Below are 25,116 nucleotides of genomic sequence, written 5' to 3' on the forward strand. Positions count from 1 at the left end.
ATGTAAAATTAAAAAAAAGCGGTATTTTCTTCGACATAAAACACATTGAAAACTAATGGCGTTGCCTAAGGGGCAAAGATATATTTCAAAATGATGCATATGTTTATTTATTTATTCAATTGATCTAGACAGCTTTAATTAAGATTGATACCAAAGAGGGAAAAAAATTTTGAAATTGACTTGAAGAAAATGGAGTGGTTTGCATACAAACAAATTAAAAATTCAGAAATTGATTAGTCGGTTTAATTAAGAAAATTAAATAAAATTAATCGTTCAAAACACTTAGACAAAGTAATCTTTGATTCGTTTGCAATGAAAAGCATCTTAAAAAAGATTAGTTTTAAGTAAAATTTTTTTTTTGGGTCTGCGAAACTAATTTATTCAAGCAAATGGGGAAGAACATTTGAATGGATAAAAGGTATATCTTTACCAAATAACGTGTTTTAAAAATTGTAACTTTAAAAGATGGCGAAGATTCAAAAGAATTGTTATGTGTAGGTAAATTTTAAAATGCCGGGAGTCATTCACTATTGTTTAAAGATGAAAAATAAGTAAAGGGCAAAAGTTAACGTTAATCATTATTTTTTGAACTTTGTAAATGAAAGATTCTTTCGCAACTATTCTGTATAGTTTTAGGATATTTTATTTTTAAGAAAATTAATTCTAAGTTAAAACAATACAGTATTTTCAATGTTTTCACGCAAACTTATAAGTGAAATTTTTATTTATACCAAGGATAAGAAAAATGTAATAATTATAAAGGTATCTTTGAGGTAAATGAACATTTTACTTATTTAATATTTTTGTAAATTAATGTTTGATGAAACATATATTTCAAAAAGATAATAATGAAAAGAAACTAAGCATTACCTTTCCTGGGGAAATTCTAAATTATAATTAAAACAAAAAGTGAAAGAACGAAATTTTCTAAAAAATTGTTATCAGAAATTAATTAGAAAGTATGAAGAATCGAATATTTCAAGTAACTATGTTTTTGTGTAAATATTTCGAACTCAAAACATTTGTGTTTCACAGAACACTATAAAAATGAATTGAAGCAACAGATATATAAATATAGAATTTGTAAGCAAGAAGTTTATTTGTGTGGCATAAATTATAGCTTCTTGAAGAGGTAACTAATTTCTGATGTATTGATAATTGTTATGTTAATTATCATACTAAATGATGTTTATGAAAGTTTTATAAATATAAAACACAGCAGTGATATGTCTGTAACTAAGATATGAAATACAAATTGATCTAAAAAATATTACAATTTTGAATTATGAAACTTTTTTCTTCTGTAGCATCAATACTTTAAAAATTCAAAAACTATTTTATGATATTTATTTTTCAAAAAGTCATATTTATTTGCTGATCAATACTGAAAATTTAATTTAATTTTGCTGTGTTATGTATGAAATTGGGTTATTATAAGAAATTATGTTAAACTTATAGCAATTCACAACATTTGCAGTAAATAAATTAATGAAATGCAACATGTTATTTCTTTAGTCATTAAGATTTTCTCCTATGAAATGTTTTTAAATAACAACATTAAAAAATTTCTGAATTAAAATATTTATGAGAATTAATCAACAATGGATGCAATTTGTAAATTGTTATGATTTTTTAGCCATAATCTGATTATCTATTCAATTATAAATTCTTGCTTCTAGAAAAGGAAACTAAATTTTGATGCAGTTTTAAATGTATCACAAAATAACCCTTTAAAATAACCACAATGTTTTAAAATTTGCAAATTAGGCAACTAAACAAATGAGAAATAAAAATGCACCAGAAGTTGTATTTGTAATCTATATAACATAGTTTTTTACTTCACGAAAAGAGAATTAAATTTTGATGCATTTTTAAATGTGTCATCAAACAAACCTTTAAAATAATCAAATTTTTCCTAAAACTTGCAAAGCAAGCAAGAAAAGAAATGTGAAATAAAATGCAATAGAACTTGTATCTGTAATCTTTATAACTTTTTCTTAAAGAAAAATTATAAAAAATATTTCAAAGTTTTTTTTATTTGAAATATTTAAGAGAATTATTCAGAAATGAATGTATTTTGTGAATTAATAAAGAACATACAATTTCGAAAACTTCTACAGATAATTTATTTTGACGTAATTTCTTGCTTTTTGATTGATTTGTTATTACATTGAGTAACTAAATTAAATTAGATATCACTTTTTGACATTTATGGAAATAATTAAAGACAACAATGCTTATTTGTGAGCCGAAACTTGGATAACAAAACAATGAGAACTCAAATCCAATCTCTCCCCATTTGTTCCCTCATTTGGTCTAATTTAAAGTCCAGCAGGGGGCAACAAAGCCTGTAGGGTATGACAGAAAATTAATTATTTAGTAACACTTTCCTCTGAATAACGTAACACAATCAATTCTTCAATAATGGGATCAAGCTGAGATCGACAGAAAGGAACTCATTACTATGCAGGAGTTTTCCATGATGGTCTAGATTTTGTAATGACTTTTGGTAAATTTTTAGCTGTGACAGAAGTATACAATTCCCTATGAAAGAAGTAGTTTTGATCATTATTAAATAATTATAATTTCCTTATTATAAGAGCTTAGATATATTATTTCATAATTTGCAACAGCTGTAAAGAATATCTATAGAATGTTCCAGAGTGATTGTTGTTTTGTTTGACATTTGAGTATTCTCCCATCCTAATTTTTTAAATGGAGAAATATTCGATCACCTGGTGATGAGAAAACCTGGCAAAATGAATTCACGAGCTTACCAACATATACTTGTCAGCCATCTTTTAGCAAAGGCAGAATTTCTTGCAGGACACAGCAACTATTCATTCAAGGAGCAGTTCAAAAAATTGGTTTTGAAGTTAGGGTTGAAAATTTAAAATGGAAAAGAATATAGAATTTATGGGGTAAAGTATTTATTCAAATGGGAGACATTTTATATCATCAATGGAACTGAAATATATTATCGAAGACGAATAGTATAAAATATAACCCTAACTTTGTCAAAAAAGTTTCATACATGAAAACTGTAATATTTGAAGTAATTCAGAAAATGGCTCTTACGAGCGTATAATGTTTTGTATTATTTTTCATTTGTTATTTCTATATCCGCCTTATTCAGGATAAAATACTAATTTTGTACATACCATTTTCTGATAATGAACAAATAATTAATAATTTTGATAATTAATAATTTTTATAATTAATTTTTGAAATGCTAATAGCAAAAATTATTATGAGATACTAAAGTATAATTATTTTTATTCAAAATTAACTATTGTTTTTATAATAAAGCATAATATTATAAGCATATTAAATTTTACAGAAAAATTTAGAATAGATGAATCGTAAACATTTCTGCACATTTTTAAAATAGTTGAAGTACAAAGAGTTTTTTTTTTAGAAAAAGCTATTTGCTTCAGTATAATACATTTCCTTCAGTATAATGTATTTACATTAAAGCACGACCAGGGTCTTTCTCATCGATTCGTAGTTTTAACGTTCTCTCTTTTGCTGAAAATATAGGGAAAAGTTATCACAATTTATTGGACGAATAGAATTCAAATTGAAGTTTTTTTTTATAGCATAATGGCGAAATACTATATTTATACGTCATTATATTTTTGTAAAAATTATAAACATGACAAAAAATGGAGAGGCAAAAATATTGTGCTCTCTAGATTTAATGATAGGTCGATTCGAAAAGAAAGCATAATAAAAAGTATGTTTTCTTTTACTCTTTGGTGTGTGGCTGATGTCTATGAAACAAAAAGTTCAATTTTGCGTTTGCGATTGCTTCACTTTTATAAATAAGTTCAATTTTAAAATATTTTTGAAATAGAGATAAAATGCAAAGTAGTAGTGAACTTAGTTTTAGGAAACTTAACTGAGCGTGAACAATGGATTTGACTGAAATAAAAGTATTTTAAAATATAAAAATCTGGATACTTCATGGAATCGAACTGAATAGAAAAACAATCTCTGTATAGATAAAAAAAATAAAGCTTACCATATTTAATATAAAATTCAGATATTTGTTTGTGAGCTTTGATGTTTTGAGTTTTAAACTTTAAGGAAAGCGATTACTATAAAAAATAAATAAAAGAAGTTTATAGCGTCTTCTTGTAGCCGAAATATTTGGTAAGGATTATAAGCTGGTGAAAGTTTTGGAGTATTTTACTGAATCTGAGTATAAAAGTGCGCCATAAAACCGGAAGATAAAGAAAATATTTTACATTTATGTAATATGTAAACAGTTTTAAAATTTTGGATAAGAATTTCGCAAGAATGGATTCTAACAGAATAGTTATTCTCAACTAAATAAACTTTTGAAAATATCTAAAGAGCTTTGGGCAATATAATAGTAAGCCACATTTTTAAATTGTCCGTTAGGGAGTTGAATTAAACCTTATATCCGTTCAAGATGAAATATAGCATAGAGTAGTCATGTTAAGGAAGTATTAAAATATGGTTCTATTTAGCACCATATTAAGGTTACATCAAATTTGAAAGATATTATAATCTAAAATTTGTAACCGAGTTGGTAATAAGGTGCTTATCTAGCCAAAGCTTTGGAAACTTGTTAAGTATACACCTTGAAAATATACTAAGGAAGAGTTCGATGCACAAATGTCACCCTTGAGACTGTTGCTTATCACCATATTATCACAAGCTATTCATATATATATTTCACTTCNACACTTTCCCTGAATTTTTTTTTTCGTAAGCTGTAAAACAAACATAAAATATACTGGGGACATGAAAATGACTGTTTTTGTGAGAATGACCCATATATATTTCACTTCACCTTATGACCCATATATATTTCACTTCACCTTAAAAATGATGTTTTCATTGCTAGCGAAAAAGCAACATTAAACTTAATTTTTTTCGTTCATAGATAGATTTAGCCCCTTCTCTGCTGAATTTTTTTTCGAATTTCCGACCAAAAAAGGCATTTTTTTTATTAGTGAAAATTCATATATGTTCTATCCTAAATTCAAAAATGCAGAATATTTTTGTCGGCAAGCAGTTTCTTGCTTGACCTATTGGTGGTGAAATATTTGATGTTCCGTCCTCCAATTCCTTCCTCCTATATTCCTTCCGTCCTATTATTACTTATAATTTCATACTTTTTATATGCAATGTTTTGAGGAGTTTTATTTTTATACTTCTTTAAAAAAGTCTATATATAGCGAAAATAATTGTTGATTGTAATGATGCAAACAATTTTCGTTTAAGTTAAAACATTGAATAAGGACTTCAATGGTTTAAGGGCAGGAATGGAGAGCAGATAAGTTGCAAGAGTTTTGAATGCAAATTATGACAAGAAATTTTTCTGAATATTTATTTCAATAAGCGATTTGAGTGTTCGCCTGCATAAAAGTTTGAGTTAGATTAGAGAAAAATACATTTCAATCTTATTTATTTTTTTCTATTCCAGCCATTCATGTAATGTTTTGTGTTTACCCTATTTAAACAGAATTTGAAGCAGAAAACAGAACTTAATGTTTTCAGTATAATGCTTCTTTAAATTCATAAAGCACAAAAAGTCAAAATTACGTTTCAGATAAGTAAAATATGTTGCAAAAATTAGGTACAAAAAATACTTCTAAAAGTATCAGAAACGTTTTTTTTCCTAGTTTTTAAAATGTAAAAATGCCTTTAAGTAGAATTTGGGGCTCAATGGCACTAGTTTAAAAAGAACATGCTAGAAATATCTTTGATATTACATATAGATTAAAGTAATATTTAAGATCTCAGAAATTAATAAACTAAGGTAATATCTCAGAAATAGTTTTAGAACTCAAGAAATATTTCATTTTGAATTAAAATGAAACTTTTACAAGATAAAGTCTCAGAAATATTTCTGAAACAATACTTGACTGAAATGTAATTATTTGAGATTTTCAATGATATATACAGCATAATTAAAGAAAAGAAAGCAAGTAAAGAGAATATGTAACACGAGTAAAAGGAAGAAACTAATTAAGTTAGTTATATAATGAATTTATAGTGACTTTATATTGTTATAATAAAATCAATCTACTTTGATGCTGAACTTACGAGAACTATATGAGGATATCTATTTGCGAATTATAATATTGTGGTATCTTAGTCAACGAAACATCTTCAGTATGTTAATTACAAGAAAGCTATTCATTTTATAGTCCCTAGTTGCCTAGAATTTTGACTTTCAGAATATGTTTTACATTTAATTATTCAGGCTAAAAGTTTGGAAGATTAATATTCCTAATTAAATGAAAACCAGTCTCCTATTTTAACTTAATCAGAAATATGTCTTTTAATGATTAAATGTGTATGTTACTGGCAAAAGTTTATATCCGAAATCCTATAGAATACCTAAGCATTTAATCAATTGAAAAACTTCGAGATTAATTTACCAATTTTCAAACAAACGCTGTAAATCTTTTTTTGTCACATTTTCTACAAAAACACGATCTTAAAATTGATTATGAAAACAATTGAATGATTCCAGATTAAATAGGATGTAGAGTATAAAATAAAATGGTAAATGGTGCATAAGTCGGAATCCATTAAACTGCACTAAATTTAAATGAAATTACATACTAATATAAAGTCAATCTAATAGTGTTCTAAACAAAGTCTGTCAAAAAAGGAAAAATTGAATTGAAGTGAATGCAGAATTTAATTAGAAAAAAGTAAAAAAAATATTCTGAGCCAAACATTAGGTTTTAAACAGGTCAAAAGATAAAGTATATATTTCAAATTTAACTTTATGAAATGCATGTATAATATCGAAAAAAATAGCTTATACTATTATGTAGTGTATAATTAATCGCATGCGAAATGAATAATCTCGATAGAAAACAAAAATACTGTGAAATATAGCTATATACAATTTAAAATACGTAGAGTGCGCAGAAACGCAAAGATGGGTCTTCGATGGGCTTCACTTGACAAATCATGTATGCATAAAAAAGAGCTACTAGAAAAGCTAAAACCATGTTGGCTATAACCTGACAAAACAATGGGAAAAAAGGAAGGTGAAAAAAGGAAAGAATTGAATTGAAAACGAGGAGTTTTCGATAGGTTTCACTTAACAAATCATGTATACATAACAACGAGCTACTAAGAAAGGTAAAAATATGTCGGTAAAAACCTTACTAAACAATGTGAAAAAGGGAAAGGTTAAACAATCGAGAACTGAATTGGAGACGATAGGTTTTCGATGGGTTTCACCTAAGAAATCATGTTTACATAAAACAAAGCTACTAAAAAAGATAAAACTATGTTAGCTAAAATATGAGTAAACAATGCGTAAAAAGTGTAAATAAAGATTACCAGTATTTTTTAAAGATTATCAGTATGTAAATAAAGATTACCAGTAGTAATTAGAACCGATTCTCTCTAATTATGGTTGTATATAATGACTAATGTATATTTCTCTAATCATTTTTGTATATAATGATTAAATTCAAATTGTTTGTACTTTTTAAAAACTATGAAATGTTTTTAATTTATCAAGCAAAGAGCCTGACCTCCAGAATTAGCTACCACAATGTTGCTAAACAAAATGTCTGTAATCCAACTGTATATATATTTTCATGATGTATGGGATATTTTATTGCTAACTCGAGAGTTTCGAGTGACTCAATATTTAAAACTTCATAATTGAAAACAATGAAAACTGCAGCAAGTAAACCAAATACAGTAGCATTAAAAATTCAAGTTTAAATGAATTTGCATCACGTTATTCTACACGATTCCTCCTTAAAAATACATTTTCTATAGCAATCGATTAAGTAGTTTTCCAAAAATATCTGTCCATAAATATAATTTTTAATTAAAAAAAGAAAACTTGGGCAACGTCATATTTTATCTCATCTGCATATTTTAGTCGTAAAAGCTCAACCGGATCATAACTTTTTGACGAAAATTGTTTTTAAGTGGGATAAGATATTATATCCATTAATTTATTTGTTAAACTGAATATTTTCATAAATTTTTTTACAGATGTTTGAAAATAATTAAGTACGTATGAAGTCTATTGTAAAAAATTCCGAATCAAATTACGGTAAGAACAGTCATTCAAGATGCCGGTACCTTTTATCGTAAAATTCATTTTTGCTGGAACATGTTCCGGAACAAAAAATCTAATACACTGTAATTTTTAAGGCAATAATTACCGTGAAATTACTGAATCACTCTACTAAAATAAATATTGCTCTAAAAACTGCGGTATAATATTTTACGATAAAAACGGATTTTACGTCAAATTGGATTCACTTTACAGTTAGATTATAAATATTTGCAATGGCGTACTCTTTTATTTTCATTAAAAATAAATTTATAAGTGATGAACTATTAAAATGATATTAATTAATGGCATACAAGGTTTAAGAACTTTTCCTTAAAATTTAAAATTTTTTTTTCAAATATTAGTTATTTATTTACACTAACTAGAATTTTGCACTATATAAGTTCAAGCTAATATCTTTAACTTTTGTGATTTTTGAAAATGTAATTATCTTTTTATTGAATAAGAAAATATTTTTAAAGTATGTTTCATTTGAAATAGAATCAAATGCATCCAATATGATTGTACAAATGCAATTTTGTCTCAAAAATATACTATTATCATGTTCCAAACCTTCAAAATTGAATGTATTTTCTGTAATCATAAAAAGGTCTTTTGATAAAAGAATTATAGTTTGAGAAATGACTAGCTCATATTTATAGTACAAGTAGCAAGTATTAAATATCAAGTAACCAAAAAGTTCTTTTCGTATAATATTCTATTCGTTACGGAGAAAGATTTTTATTTTCCAAAAAGATTGTGTTTTTCTTCTCAGAATTTTCTATAAAATATGGTTATTATATTTCTATTCATTTATTATTTTTTTTGATCTATTTCATATTATTGTTCCGAAAGCTAGACTGCTGTGATTTTGAAATTTGAGAATAAATTTGAAAAATTTATATACTATAAGTTAACAAAAGAGTTTTACATACTAGCATATCTTAGAAATGTATAAAGCTTAGAATAGAAGGAAAATAATTTCAGGTTTTGGTGAAAACGTGAAATGGATTTTATATAGTAATGTTGCAAATTGAATTGTTGAAAATAAATAAATAAATAAATGAAACGTCGAGTTTTATAAACTCTGATTCTAGAAAAGCATTTTAAATGGAATATAAATTTTTATCCTTGTGAGTGTTTTTTGTCTTCATATAAAATACTTAGATGAAAATCTTGTGTTTGTTCTGCTGTGTTTATGTTGCAGTTTACGCTGTTTCACTATTTGCTTCTTAGTCTGTGTTGATAAAGAAGTTCCAGAAGTTTTGAAATGGCCAATTGTCTTCTACTATACTTTATTATTTAAGGTATTTGCTTTTTGTTTTTCAGGGAATTTTAAGACTGTCCTTTAGATTTCTATCTAATCTAATAGCACAATTTAATAGCACAAGAAGCAAAAAATTCTGCATTAAATATAGTTTTTAGCTTTATGTTATTTGCTCTATTTTTAAAACAAGACTCTTTCGAAGTCCGATTTCTCAGGAACTATTTAACTGAATTCATTGAAATTTTATATTTTGCCATGTAAAACTATATTTTTTTAAGATGATGTCAAAAACTGTATACCTTGCAATTCAAATATTTTCGACTAATATTAAATGCAGGAATAAAAAATTATAAATATTAAAAGTTATATTTTTGTATGGAATTATCTTTGGATAAATGAATTTTAAAATTGTGTGCAAAACTTTCTCAATTTGCTTAAAAATTTCTAGAGATAGGCTGAAATACTCAGAAAAAAAAAATTTAACATTAAGGGATCCAAACTTTGGACAGCTCTCACAACCAGACTATGGGGAACACATTTCCCAGATGAGGCTACCCCCTATAATTTGAAAGCCAGAAATTCGAATCCTTCGAAAAAAAGGTTTATTTAATTAGAGAAAATACGTTTTTGTATCTGATTTCGTAGCTTAAAATATCGTCTCTATTAATTAATTAGCATATTTGAGGTCACCCCTTCGAGCTAAAAAGATTCAATTCCAGAACGTGAAGATCCAATCATTAGATCTAATTTATTTAGGATGGTCCGTTTTTTATTTTACGCACTGTATATAAAATCATACAAAAAGAAGACAAAGAAAATTATGATTTTATACATCAATTGATTATTTTACACATTTGAGCAATTTTATAATTTTTACTATGCAATGTACAAGAAAATCTTTTTCTGTGCTGTACTTAATAAATTCAATTATTAGAATTCAATGCTTTATTTTTTGCAACAATGTACCAGAGATACTTTTAATCTAATTCTAACAATTGAAATGCCATTACAAGCGATGATTTGTTTCAAAAGTATTAAGTAATATTATTCAATACTTTTGAATAGTATTTTGAAAAGAATATAGTATATTGAATGGTATTTTTTCTTTTCAAAAAGTAGGCGTAACTTTAAGGTGCATAGAAACTTAAAGGAATTTAATTTCTACATGTCAGGTTGAGATTCGAAAGTATATTTTCATAGCATTATTTTAACATTTCTCTTCAAACAGTGGGCGTAATCTTTGCTATGTTCAAAGAAAGTTCCCAGGGTATGCGGATAGTTAAAATGATAGATGGGGAGTTTTTTTTGTGTTTTTTTTTGCATGATTTTATGCATAAAAAATAATTAGAAATATCAAGTAATATAATTTTATTTAGTTCAAAAAAGTTTAAATGTTTTTCCCACGATTCTTTGAATCGTTGTCAATTGTTTCTGCATTCTTTCATTTAACAAATTGGTTCTCTGTCTTTACAAGTCATTAAGGTTTTGAGTTTGATAAAAAAGTAACTGACTTAATTTATTCAGTTAATTAATTTGCAATAATTAAGTACTAATGTTAACCTTTTTATTAGAACTGGTTTTAAGAATTTAATTGTACTAATTTATGTAGTAATTTGCTGTAATGTAATTTAGTTCTATGGTGTAGTTTAGTTGCAGGAGTTTAGTTGAAGTTAAATAATATCAAGTAATATTTATACATTTTATCAGAGTTTTGATCGTTAAACGTGAAAAGAGTTTTAAAAAAAATCTGATTGCAATAAAAAATTCCAATGTTTAACATATATTTTTCAAGCAAATGATTTTCTATCAACCCTTATTAAATGCTTCAAAGTTTTGCTTAGGGCAACTAACGTACTAAGTACAAATGCTCCTGACCAAGTACGATTCAGAGCAAAACTACGAAAAAAATTTTTCTTCAAACTTTTTTCGCGCATGCTTAAAATGAAAGGATTACTTTAAATGCAGATATCTAGCGCAATTTTTAACGATTTTTTTTAAAATTATGAAATGATATTTTTTATTTATTAATAACTACTTTGAAGACTTTGTTTAATTTAATTGAATATTTCTTCAGTATCAGACAGAAAACGTAAAGCAAAAGAATAAGTTTTTATTTTTATTTTTATTTAATAAAAATGTCAATATCTTCATGAATATTTAAACTAGGTTTACAAAGTCAAAATTGAATGACTATATGAAAGATGAAATTGAATATGAAAGATGAATGACTATATGAAAGAAACTAATGGAAACTTCTTTGTAATGCTTACGAAGCTTTTTAAAACTGTGATTTGCTGCTGTGGAATAGCTTATTATTTGAAAAAAAACTTCTTATTTTATCTTTGTTTTTTATCTTCTATGTCACTTCTATTTCATCTTCTATGTCATTTAAATCATTGATAATCAGAAAACTAGCAAAAAGTAACGCAAAAGTATGACACAATTAAATTAAATTATTTTAAAATTTTCAGTGCATACATCCCTTTTTTGTAAAATTTCTCCACCTCAGTTTAATGCTCTTTAGTTCGGATTATAAACTTCAGTTATGTCTTTTATGAGAAATAATTTATAGTGCCACCTATGAATGTGAAATCTCTCGAACCATTTCTCCTGTTTTCGTTTTCTAAATTTAATCTGTATAGCTCTGCAGATGTTTGTTTCTATTGTTTCGCCTGCTTAATGAGATAGATAAAATACGGTACTAGGGAATACTTCTTTCTACCGAAAACGCATTTTATGAGTACTTTCTGACTCATGAGATACCATCAAACACATCGATCGCTGTGTTCCAACACAATTATTCTTTCTATGCTCTGCGTAACGCTGTGATTCTGTAAAAATCAAACAGGAATCTGTCCAAAATTTTATATTAACTTATTTAAGTGCAAAGCTTAACTTGAACAAATCTGAACATTTTTTTATATACTTTTGTTTCGTTTCTTTACTATAGTGATCTATTTAGGTTTGGTACAAAGTCTGCTCTAGAAGAAAAAAGTAACTGCTTTAAATTACTCCGTAATTGATATTAATATAGAAAAAATTTCAGGTAATATTACATTCAATAATATAGAAATTATTAATACGATAGAAAATGTTATATAAGTCGAAATAATATAGAATAACTGATGTATAAAAAATTGAATAATATGGGAAACATAAATAAAGAAAATATTATATTCAAAACGCATAAACCGTAAGTTTATTTAATTTGTGAAAATGGTGTAACATTTTATAAAACTCGGTACTTAATGCTTTTTAATGCTTTTTAATGCTTTTTAAAAATATTTATATATTGAGAAAAAAATATGGTAAAAACTGAAAGAATTTGGTACAATTTACCGTGTTTCTGACTCAATGGAAACACTAAATATCTCGGTACTACTTACAGAAGCACTTAATGATTTTGGCAAAATTAACAATAAAATATGGTTTCATAATAAGTGATATAATTTGGAAAATGGGGTAAAATTTGGCAATTTTATCATGATTCTTTAGAGCTTGACATAAAAACAGTTTATTCGGCAGAATATACTTTTCAGTTTTGTATTTTTAACTAAATGTGTGGTAAATAAGAACTATATTTTTGAAAATAACGATTTAAACCGTTATCATAAGGAACGGAAAAATTTATCAAATGAATGGTTTAAATACAGTATATTTTGGTTTTCTTTACCAGAATTATGGTTCTCTTTACCAGAAATGTTATCACCAAACAGTACGGTAATTTTACCTGAATTTTTTTCTCCGTTTATAAATATTTCAAGGCTTAATTTAGATTTCTCTCGAGAACAAAAATCTTCAAATGAAAATAAAACGGTTTTTTACTTGGAATTTTAGAATGAAGTATAAGTTTTTCAATTTAATTGTCTTTCTTCATGCTTAAAAACTGATTTGAAACCGGTTTTAAATGAAAGGAGTGTTATACATTTGGATAGTTAAACATAATTTTAAAAAAGACGTCGAAAAATCGAGAGAATAGATAGCACTAACTTAAAATTTTGTAGATTATAGTTTGAACCTTGGTCAAGTTCATAGTTATAGATTATAGTTTGAACCTTTGTTCGCCGAGGTTTGAACCAAGTGAAGCTGTCTTTTGTTAGGGTTATCAAACCTAATTACTATTTTACATTTACTTACTAATTTTTTTAGATTTTGTAATTATATTTTAATTATTTAATGAATAATTGGAGAATTTTTTTATTTTATTTCTCCGCGGGAGTCATTTGAAACTAGTTTCTTGAAAAAAAATGAGAGATTCGTTTTTTGAATATACCAGTGCATGTTAAGAAACATTTATAAGTTCAGAAACATCAGTTAAGAAACATTTATCACATTAGGTTTTAAACGAAAATTTTTAAATTGACCAGAAAACCCCCCAAAAAAGCACCTGTTTATCTGGTTACATATGGTGGGCACTGAATGATTTTTAGTATAATTTTTTGCAAAGCAAGATTAATGTAAAATTGGTTTTATTTGAAGGAGCGGATGTCATAGATTTAGAAAATGTTTAGATATGTATGTCTAGAAAATATATCCATCATTAAAAAAGTAGTTTAGTCCAACATTCACAAGATCAAAAGCAATTGGTGACACTAACTTCACTTTTTTTAAATATGTTTTTAGTTTAGTGAAATCCTAATATTTGTAATCTCGTAATAATAATAATAACATTTTTTACATTTTTATTTTGTACAAATATATTTGTTATCATTTTTATAATTATACCTCTATATATTTGAAGGCTTTTATTCCTACTATTTGAAAGAAACTGTAAGGGGAATTATAAATCCAAGTATAACCTCTTCCGGCACTTGCTCCTTTAAACCTTATACTCAATCAATCATTCAACGCTCTTGAAGATGATTTTATGAGGTATTTATTGAAATACAACATTTCGGTAGTATACATGAAACATTTCTAGGTTATTTATTATAAAATATTTTAAATAAGTTGAAAACATAATATTTCGATTTTCTAATCGATGAAACAATTGTTTTTTTAAGGAAAATTCTGTTCGGTAGAACAGAAGTATTAGTTATTTTGATAATCCAAGACAAAAAAAAGTTTAAAGTTCACATAATTTTTTTATCGACTCAAAAATTTAATTCAAATAATTTTCTTTCAAATGGTGAAAAATTATTGCTTTTATTTCAATTAAAACACAAGTTAAGCCTAGATTTGTACTGTAAGAAATTCCAAAGCAAATTGCAGTATAAAGTACCTTTTCCTTTGAGATCCGTAGAATAAAATTTTATCGTAAAATATTATACAGTAATCTGGGCCGGCGGAATACGTTTTCACGCTCCGGGCGATACTGAAAACGGTGCCTTTAATCCAATTTTAGAAGAAGAAACTGAATTAAATAAAAATAAAAATTTATTTTTTCCTTGAATTGTCTCACTGGTGTAGTCATAATCCTGTATGAATTTTCTATTAATATTTTAAATTCTCTACCAACAAGTTGAGAAACCAGAAATTATTTCTGTCAGAAAACTATAAAATTTATATTGCATAAACCTTAGATGTTTTTTCTTAAAAAACATATAAAGAAGATAAATCGCAATTAAGGATTTCAAGGTTAAAAAACAGCCATTAGTTTAATTAATGATAAAAACACTTCAAGTACTCAAGATTAAATACCTATTATAAGTAATATTTTAATGAGCATAATCTTTTAAGACATATTGAAATATAAAAAAACATTAAAATTTATTTTTTCGTTCTTTAGCAGACTCAAATGGTTTTATAGACTACAAAATCATTTGTTTTAGTGGTTTCATTTTCCATAGAAATTATTGCCAAAGAATTTACTCTCTCTTGTGTCTTAATTAGGTATTTATGTCTTAACTAGGTATATATCAATTGGGATTTTTAAGTTTTCAATTTACTCAAAAAACGTTCACCATTTGCTTCAGATAGTGGAATTGTAAAACAAAAAATAGTTTAAACTTATTCACAAGTTTGGAAAAATTTCTTTTAAAAAGTTTTTATGAACGAATATTATGAGTTGGACTGGAGATACAAAAAATAAATAGAAAGATAATATAATTGTACATGTTTGAATAATAAAGATATTTTCCCTTCAATATACGTCATTTCGTTAACAATTATTTTAAAAAATGAAATGTTGGGATCGACTACCGTAACACAATTTATAGGTTTATAAAAATGTTTATACCTTATAAACTCATTCTCTGATTTGCCCATTTTCTAAAATGTCTTTCAATGACTCACCAATAAAAAAAATCACTGCCATTTATTACTTACTCGCTGTTAATGCGCCGTTCACTAATCTGCGTGCAATGTTTATGAAATATAAACTATCTCTAAATCACCATTTAAAATAAACTTTTATGAGAACTCTGCGTCAAAGAGATAAAAATAATAATTTTAATAAAATACTCTGAAGAGTAGGGAAGGATTTTTTTTCTTTAAGAATCAAAATGAGAGAATTAAAGAGCAAACCCAAAATTTTCACAGAACCGAAAAAAAAAAGATAAACAACAAATTAAAAAAAAAAACGAAATTATATTTCGTGTAAATTCTCATAATTTGTGTTGTATTCATTTTTTCTTTTACATAAAAATTGAATAAAAAAAAGGAAGATCTTACCTGAAGAGCTATGAGTAGAAAGAGAAAGTATAGTTGCATACTCTTTTTGACTGGTAGAACAAGTGAATTGTAATCCAAAGGCTATATAACTCATAAGTTCATGCCCTTAACCTTTTCTTCCATGATGAGACTTTTCAACATTTCGCAATTATCACCTGCAACAGGCCTTGTTCCTCTCACCCCCGATATTGAGTTCAAAATATACTGTTTACGTTTTAAACCCTAAGGGGCCTCCAAATGACTTAGATGCACCTTGATGCTAATTGCATTCAGAATATCGCTGACTGCATTGACAGAAATGCCACTTGAAGACGATAGTCTATGATCCCGACCCCCTTAGGGTTTATTTCAATCGAACATTTGGAAAGGAATGTTAGCTCATGAGATAACGATAGTTGATTAATAGCTGGGAGTGCCGGAATATATTATTGTAAAATTAGTTCTATTGAGAATTGATGAAACAGAGAGGATATGTTGCAGACGATTTTTAAAATATTCATGACATTTTAGCCGAATTAATCATTTTTGAAAATTAACAAAGTATTAGAAACTCTATTATGACTTACATAGTTAATCAGTTTTATTCTGTGTTTTGCTAATTAAAATAGATAACAGAAGTTCACCAACTTCATAATTTATGATTATTCTTATTTAAGGGTTTGCCTAGGCCCTTGTGGTTAATTAATTATATTTATATTTTTTTGCAATTTGAGTGTTTAGAAACTTTAGTCTAAATTTCGAAAGATTAATAAAGTTTCTTTAGTTTTATCTTGGTTCTTGAAATTTCAATTGAGATTCTTTTTCTTCTTCTTTTGAGTATTTTGAAACTTTCGTCTAAATTTCGAAAAATAATTAAACTTTCATTAGTTTTATCTTAGTTCTTCGAATTTTAATTGAGATTTTTTTTTCTGTACACAGTGACTTCAAGGACCTAAATGTGTTCCAAAATATTTCCCAAGATTCAAATAAAATCTTTCATGCGAGCAGTATATTATTTCACTGAATAAATTATGTTTTAATCTGTTTTCCGTGAAGCAGATTGATCTTTAAAAGTAAAGCTAGCATAATGTTTTTTTCAAAAAAGGATTTCGTTAATCCAACAGTATTTTAGTGAACTATTTAATTTATATATAATCCTAGGAATTAAAGAGTATTAAATGTTGGGTTCAACGGTACAAAGCATAAAAAAGGACATGCTGTGCTAAACAATAGATTTTTAAACATATGAAAAGATTAAACACATATAATAAATTAATCTTCAGGAAATTGGTAAAACTGTGCACAGCGAAACAGGTGCATTCAACAGTGAATGAAATCACATAAAATTTGTAAATGCAGCAAAGTTACATGAAATATGTGAAAGGATACGCAAGCAATACGATGCATACTTAAGTGTATGAAATCGGATAAAATCGTAAAGCCATTATAACAGTTTGAAATAACAACAGATAGTAGAATATCACACGTATAAGAGCAAAAAAATTTAAGGTCCTAACAATCCTGGGTTTTAGCAATCTTGCATGCATAAAAAAAATTTAAGAGGATTTCAATTTAAAAATGAACAGTTAATTAAAATATGATGAATCGTAAAAAGAACGTTACTATAGAAATGCATTGGGATGGGGGCTCCCCTAGCAGTTAATAAAGGTACGTTAAAAGTATGAAATACTGGAGTAAAATCATCTCATTTTGAGGCAAAATTCGAACATTTTTTCATTTTTTTTTAATTTTGGGCATTAAATAATTTGTTTGTTAATTTTATCTTTTTATCTATATAAAATAAGAGAAGTAAGAGAAAAGGGGAGAAAAAGAAAGAAGAAAAATGTAAGAAGAGAGAAAGTAAGAGAAAAGGGAGGGAAAGCGAAAGAGGAAAGATCACTAGGGTACCCCGAGGTCGTGACCCCCACTGTTTACCTAAAGAAGGTATACCCGAGTGGGATACACCTCGAAGACACGAAATCCTTACTATCAGGTAAGATCAGAGAGGTTTTATAAATACATACATATTTCATTAGTTCCTTAACGGTTTCAGGCAAAAGCAAAAAAGGTTATATCACAGCCTGAATAATTTTATAAACAACGCATACAATTTTTCGGTATATATTTTATTAAACTTTTTCTGCTCCGAAATAAAAAAAAGTCTGAGTTTGCTTGGTTAAAATTGTATTTATTCCTGCATGCAATATGACACAAAATTATTCACCCATAGCAGATATATATATGTACATTTTAAATTTTCAAATTCTTTTCGAAATGCTGAAGCACACTCAAGGCCCAAATTCAAATCAGATCATCAAATAAAAGCATTTTTCGCTATGATGAGCAATATTTTTGTTCCTTTGAATACAGAAAAATCCAATTGCGTCTCACTTGAACCTTCATGTAATTTAATATCAGAATTATTTACGATAATAAATCAATAGTTAAAAGAAATATACATGGCAATAGCAATACATGACATTTGGTGAATCTAAACTACAGTTTTTTTAAATAAAAAGGCTCGCTTTAAAAATGTTATTTAAATTGGACTATTCATTCAGTTTCTCGTAAAATTTATATTTTGGCATAAAATATACATGCTAAACAAAAACTGTCTTGAATTTTTTTTTATAATAAAAAACGAATAAATCAAATATATAATAATAATTAAAAAAAACGAGTGAATTGAACGTTCATTTGCTTTACAGTTCAAAATATTAAAGTTATATTATCAACTCGGACAATGATGTGGTAAAAAATTATATTCTTTCATTAAAAAAGCATGTTTGTGGATCCAATTATGAGTATTAAATGTTGGTTAGAGTTAATAATTAAAGATTTTTCTTTTTATTTCGTCCTTAAACAAGAAAAAATTTCTATCATGTCAGCAAAACTTCAATTATTGGATTCGAATGTTTATTTTTAACTAGTGTTTCTGTTTTTTTAATTTTATACTTCATTAAATTTATGAAGAGTTTCTTCTTGATTAAAAATATACTTAATGTAAATCAGAATATGTGAATTACACTAAATTAAAGATTTTATTTCTATCTAAAATCTTACAGGGGGGTGAGCGGGGTCCACTGACGCAAAATCCTACTGATTGAATGTAATTAGGGGTTTTCAACGCGCATCTATGTGCGCCACTAGCATCCCACAGATGATATTTAAGTGTCCATAAAACTACCATTCAACATAAAACAAAGCTCTATAAACATATCATTAAAGGAAAATAATATTATATACTAACTAGTAATGTAAAACTTGCAATTGATGAGAAAGATAGATGAATTAGATTGATAGTGTTTAATTTTGACAGAAAAATTACAAACTAAATTTACTTATTCCTCACAAAACTCAATACCAAGAACAAAAAAGCGATTAGTTGATTAGCATTTATAGGAAACTTGGAGAATTTCAGATACAAATCTTATACATGTTATTGATGTCAAGGAAAGTTCGAGCAAATAATATCATAACTTCACAACAAAGAAGAAATGGAAATTGTGAATTTTTTTTAACACTGTAGTACAGTGGATGGTTCTTATATCAATATAATCGGTGAAGATAAACTTTTCTCACACTTTTAAAATTAACATATTAAAATTACGGTAAAATAACCGGCAGCAGTCTGTCTATCCAATTAACCAATAAGTTTATGATCAGGAACATTTCTTTACCATAATGACTTTGAAATCGTTTACAACTCATATGGTTATATTACCAATAATGTGAAACTCTCTATGGTTTTGAAACCATTTACAACTAGCATAGTTTCAAAATTGTTAAAATAAAATTTAACTGAGAATTGAAGCTAGGTTATGTCTTGTGAAGTAAAAACTGTGAAATTTGTTTTAATTATGTAATTTGTTGTTATGTTTTAATTATGAAATTTGTTTTATTTGTTTCTCTAATGGTGCCATCTATCGTGAGAGATAGAAAATACTGAACTCATTGGTATTGAGTAGCGTGGATGAGAGGTTAGTACTTCAATAACTCGGGGTCATCAATTGAATTGTTCAGAATACTAGAAACTCTACATGTGTTGAAGGAATGGAGAAAATATTGCGGTGTTAAAGCTGGGATTCGAACCCCCGTTCAGTGGATCATAAAATCGACAGATTTGTCCTCACGGTAAAAGTATGTACCCAGCTTAAAGGAACAAGAGGCTTTATAAGGTGTTCGCCACACACTTATTACCATGAGATAATTAGACATACGATGATGGTAAATAAAAATATGAATTCGCAATCCTTATCACATGGTTCAGCTTCCAGCTATCGAAAAAAATGTGTTCGATTTTCATTGGCTCTTGGCGCCTAGTTTGAGCGGATAAATTCTGTCTGTATTAGGAGAAAGCAGACAGTAAATGATTTTTCTCATAGCTAACAGTTTGAATGCAATAATTGCATACAATTTCGTAAACCTAACTTAAACATTTATGGAGATACGGATATTTAAAAAAAAAACTTAGTCTTAGGTTATTTTTTTCTTTTCTTTTTTTTTGCCATAACTTTAAAAACATTTAACAAAATTAATCAAGACATTTTTACAGCAATTTTTAGTTAACATCATAATTATCATTTTAAAATATGAGGGAAAGAAAAAAAGATTTGAGCATTTAAACTAGTTCCTTCGCACTGCGCATGCGCTGAAAATACTTAAATTTTTTTTTTATTATTTTGTGGTATTTATTACTGAGGAAAAAAATCTGGTTTGAATATATTGAAAATTTAAAAAGTTTCAAGCAATTTTCTAAGTAGTTTATGTATATTCTGAAAAAAAAAAAGAAACTTTGAATGGTAAGGGATTTTTCACATAATTCATTTTGTATGCATGAGACAAAATTTAATAACAAATTTTAATACCTTGCAATAATCGTCCCTACACCAAATTTTGATGATATAAGGAAAGTAAACACGTGAAGGAAAAAAAAAATTAAATGGGGGATGATCTCCAATAATGCCGGTGTCATTTCTAATAAATTTTGTAAAACTCATTATTATTCAGAGTTTTCTTGAAAAAAGTACAAAAACTACTAAGAAAGTTGCTAAAAAAAGTTGAAATTTTCAAAATATTCAAACTCTACGTTTTTCATTAGTTAGTAAATATGATTTACTGTAAAATTATGCGACACATTTTTCACGCATCTGCAATATGAAAGAACTACTTTAAATGCTCATATCTTACGTAATTTTTAATGTATTTTCTTCAAATTTAAATTTATTAATTTTTTTATTAATTAAAATTCGTTCCAAATTTTTTTTAAAAATTTCATCGCGTATTCTTAAAGTATATGAAAAAACCGATGTCAAAAAAATTAAATTTTCACAAAAATGTTCGCATTTCTATACATATATAATTACTAGTATTATGAAAGTTTATGCAATTATTGCATATAATAACCAAAGCAATCGATACAAGTTACAAGTTTATTCCTACAAGCTACAAGATTATTCTTATATAAGGTGTTCAGAAACGCTTTCATTGTTTGTAATTTATTGCCAGTCCCTAAATCTCTAAAAGCTTTAAACTTTATTGATAAGCAGGAGAAATCACATGACCTAAAACACCTCTATTATTATAAAATAATCTTGCAACTATTTCTTGAGAAATTTAAAAAGAAATGGCAAAAACTGAAAATGCTTCTTCAATTATTGTAGAGTGTTCCCAAGCGAGAAAACAGTTCTTGAAATTGTCTTTTATCGGCGTTAAAAACTAGTGTCTTTTTATACCCAAGTAATTAAATTACAGTTACTCTTGAGATATGATGGATGGGCATCGTAAACTTTTTGAATTTTGTGTAATAAGTTTTTACTTTTTATAATATAATTATAATAATACTTTTTTTTCAGATAGTTTTATTTCTTTTACTTTCAACAGATAAAACTTTTTCAATAGTTTCAATTTTTTTTGCCATCAACTGTAAATGCTTAAACTTAATATCTGCCCGATGGAATGGCAGTTTTCATAATTTTATCAAAAAATTAAATCCTTCTGCAGTTTTATTGTTTTATTCAGCTTTCAAAATTCTATTTAAGTCATAGTCTTTTCCAATTTTTATGTCAAAACAATTATGAAGTTTCCTTAATTTAAACGTGACTGTCAACTTTGAATTACTTTTTTCTAAAAGAAAATTTATAATTTATAGTTACTCTCGAATAGACTTTTTCGTAAAATAAAAAAAATTTGAAGATGATTTTGACTCGAGCTGAGAAAAAACTCAAAAGTCTGTTTGTATCACATGTAGAAATTAATCCCTTTATCGCAAATTTATTTAAATTTAAAATTTTAAACAATTTCAAAAACGATTGGAGAATACATCCTATTTTTAAAGATACTTAATATATTTATATATTTTATTGAATGTTTTGAAAGCAAAGAAATATCTCAAATTTTTTAATCAGTATTTAAAATAAAAATAACTTGAAAGAGTGTTTCTTCTCAAAATATTTTGTTGATTCTATTTTCTATTAACAGAATCATACGAATTTTTTTTAAAATTTTATATGAGTAATGTAAATTCGTATTGGCTGCGCTATGTTTAAAACTTGGATAAAATCATTATAACTACACGGAGAAAAAAATTCTGGAAAAATTACCGCATTGTATTTTTGGTAAAAATTCCATAATTCTGGTTATTAAAATCAAAATATACAGTATTTAAGTTATTAATTTAGTAATTTTTCCGTTCACAGGGTAACGGCATCCTGGAAATTCTGGTTTTCAAAATTACAGTTTTTATTACGACACATTCAGTAAAAATACAAAACTAAAAAATGAATTTAATCGAATAAATGGTTTTTATGCCATGCTAAGGCATCATGATAAAATTACTGAGTTTTGACAAAGATATCAAATTTTATCATATCTTATAAAACATATTTTATTGTTAATTTTACCGGAATCATTACAAAAGCGCATTGGTAAAAATTACCAAGCTTTTTGGTGTTCCTATAGAGGCCAGAAACACGTTAAATTTTACCAGATTCTGGTAGTTTTGAAGGTAATTTTTTTCTCAGTGTAGGATAAAACTTGACACTTTGGAATAAACTGAAACGTCTAGTTTAAAATCATGACTACAAGGTTTAGTAATTCTGATGAATTTCTCATTATAGTTCATCAGAAACCATTTGTGGTTTTCCCTTAAATATCTTTCTTCTCAATCTCTTTTTCAAAGGATAGATGCCTTTCTCAGGCTTGTTAACCATTCCTCTAAATTCTGTTCTTATAGTCATCTCCTCAAAAAGAAAAAAAATTCCTTTAGCTTAAAGCTATCTCATTTGGACGTAGATTTCGTTCTAATATCATCGAATATATCCGTAGGAAACTGACCCCCAATCCACTTAATTCTAATCGAACATTGATAATTTAATTGTTTTACCTTACTATGCTAGTTATGAAATTCCAAATTACTAAATTAACTCCTAATTGCAATTTTGCTCCTGTTAATCAATTAAATTTTACCAAACTTTACCTCTGAGCCTGTAACAGCGACAAAAATTGAAACTCATCCGATTCTTGGAACCAGTGTGACGGCGATCGCTGGTTGTTGCAAGAGATAGGGAGGTAGAAATAAGTGCACATTCGTTAACTCACGATAACACGTGGTTTGTTGCAGTTGCAGTCGTTATGAAGCAGCACCTCCTAGGAAAACGAAGGCCTCATCACGGATCAATTTAGTAGTCTGACGTAACTAACTTAAACTGCGCAGTATATGAAAAATAAGAAAGATGTCACTACATTTGGACTACTAAAAGATCAAATTTCTTGTTTACGTTCACCCGTGCAGAGGCCTTCTCTTTTCTAGGAGTTGATGTACGAAGACCCATTAATACAATGTCACGGGGAATGACAAACACCTATGTACGACTGCGACGCAGCGTCCTCTCGGGCGTTAGCTCAAAGCTGGAGCATGACTACAGATGTTTTATTGTCTAGCTCCACTTTTTGTCACCGTTTGCAACAACATCAATGGAGTGCAAGGGTTCCTCAACGAAGAATTCCTCTGTCGCTGAATCATAGACGCTTAAAAATTTCAAAAGGCTCAGCAACAGAGTTTATGGTGTGCTTAGTGGCATCTAGTTGTTTTCTTCGATGAATCTCGCTATAATCTGGAACACAATGATGGAAGAGTACGCGTCTGACGTTAAAAAGGGAAAATATGCTTCCACAGTGTATTATACAGCGTCACAAACACCGGCATCATGATGTGGGGAGTTAATGAGTATAATAGTCGATTTCATTTAATACAAATTGCGGCTACCTTAAAAGTGATCTCTGTATAAGGGAAAATGTGGAGCCAGAGATCTTCCCCATTCTCCGATTATCTATATTTGAGAGCACATTTTTTTATGGACGAATGTACCAGTTCCCTCTAGCACGACCTTTAATTTCTCGATTTCTGCTACATCGAAATAGGGATCATTTATGATCATTAAACATTTATTTATACAGTCTTGCCACATGAATGTGTATGTTGATGTTCCTTGCGTGATTAAGATATTCGAAGACGATTATCTTAATCACTATATCTTAGTTCGAAGACGAATATTTTAATCGATAGAAAACGAAGTAGGTCGACTTCCTTCGTTCCCACAGCTTATATTGCATAGGGATACATAGAGGATTGGAAAAGGGGTGTGGAGATGAGGCGGGGCACTACGAGAGAGAAAGAAGATAGAGCAGGGATGGGCAAACTTTTTTGGTCGAGGGCCAAAAATCAAGAAAAAATTTTTTTGGTGGGCCAAGTAAGATCTTCAAAATTTAAGAAAGAAAAAAAAGCGATATACAAGTTTTAATTTAAATATTTAGTGGGATGAAGGAAATTGCGATTTCAATTCTAAAAGTTTCTTATATTACGGTTCGAAGTGAGATGTGCTTATTTTAAGGAACAAGGCTAAATCCTTTTCTGTTAGTCTACTTCTGAAATAATTTTTTCTAAGGTTCATAATTGAAAACTCTTGTTCACGTATATAAGATTAAGCTAACATAGCACTGATTTTCTGGGCGTGAAATTTTAAATTTTGGAAACTAGCTTTTGGTAATGATTTGTCAAACTTAGGCATATTTAGAAACAACTGCTTCAGATGATTGTTAGATTGTCCGCTCTTTGGAGCGTAAAATGCGCAGTCTGCCAAATGTGAAGTACAATTTACCTATATTAGATTCCATAAGTCAG

General features: G+C 27.5%; 2 protein-coding genes across 3 annotated transcripts in view; both read right to left on the minus strand.

Annotated features, from left to right (window-relative positions):
* LOC107452611 (cuticle protein 16.8) overlaps nt 1-16,154 on the minus strand; it is a 41,709-nt gene extending 25,555 nt beyond the window's left edge. The window contains exon 1 of the mRNA XM_016069135.4: nt 15,957-16,154. Coding sequence (XP_015924621.1) covers nt 15,957-15,995 — 39 coding nt within the window. The 5' untranslated portion in view covers nt 15,996-16,154. The remainder of the gene's footprint in view (nt 1-15,956) is intronic.
* The window catches only part of LOC107452630 (uncharacterized), a 479,485-nt gene that overhangs the window by 307,499 nt on the left and 146,870 nt on the right, over nt 1-25,116 (minus strand). The gene's annotated exons all lie outside the window — the stretch shown is intronic.

Source organism: Parasteatoda tepidariorum, chromosome X1, assembly GCF_043381705.1.
Source record: "Parasteatoda tepidariorum isolate YZ-2023 chromosome X1, CAS_Ptep_4.0, whole genome shotgun sequence".
NCBI lineage: Eukaryota > Metazoa > Arthropoda > Arachnida > Araneae > Theridiidae > Parasteatoda > Parasteatoda tepidariorum.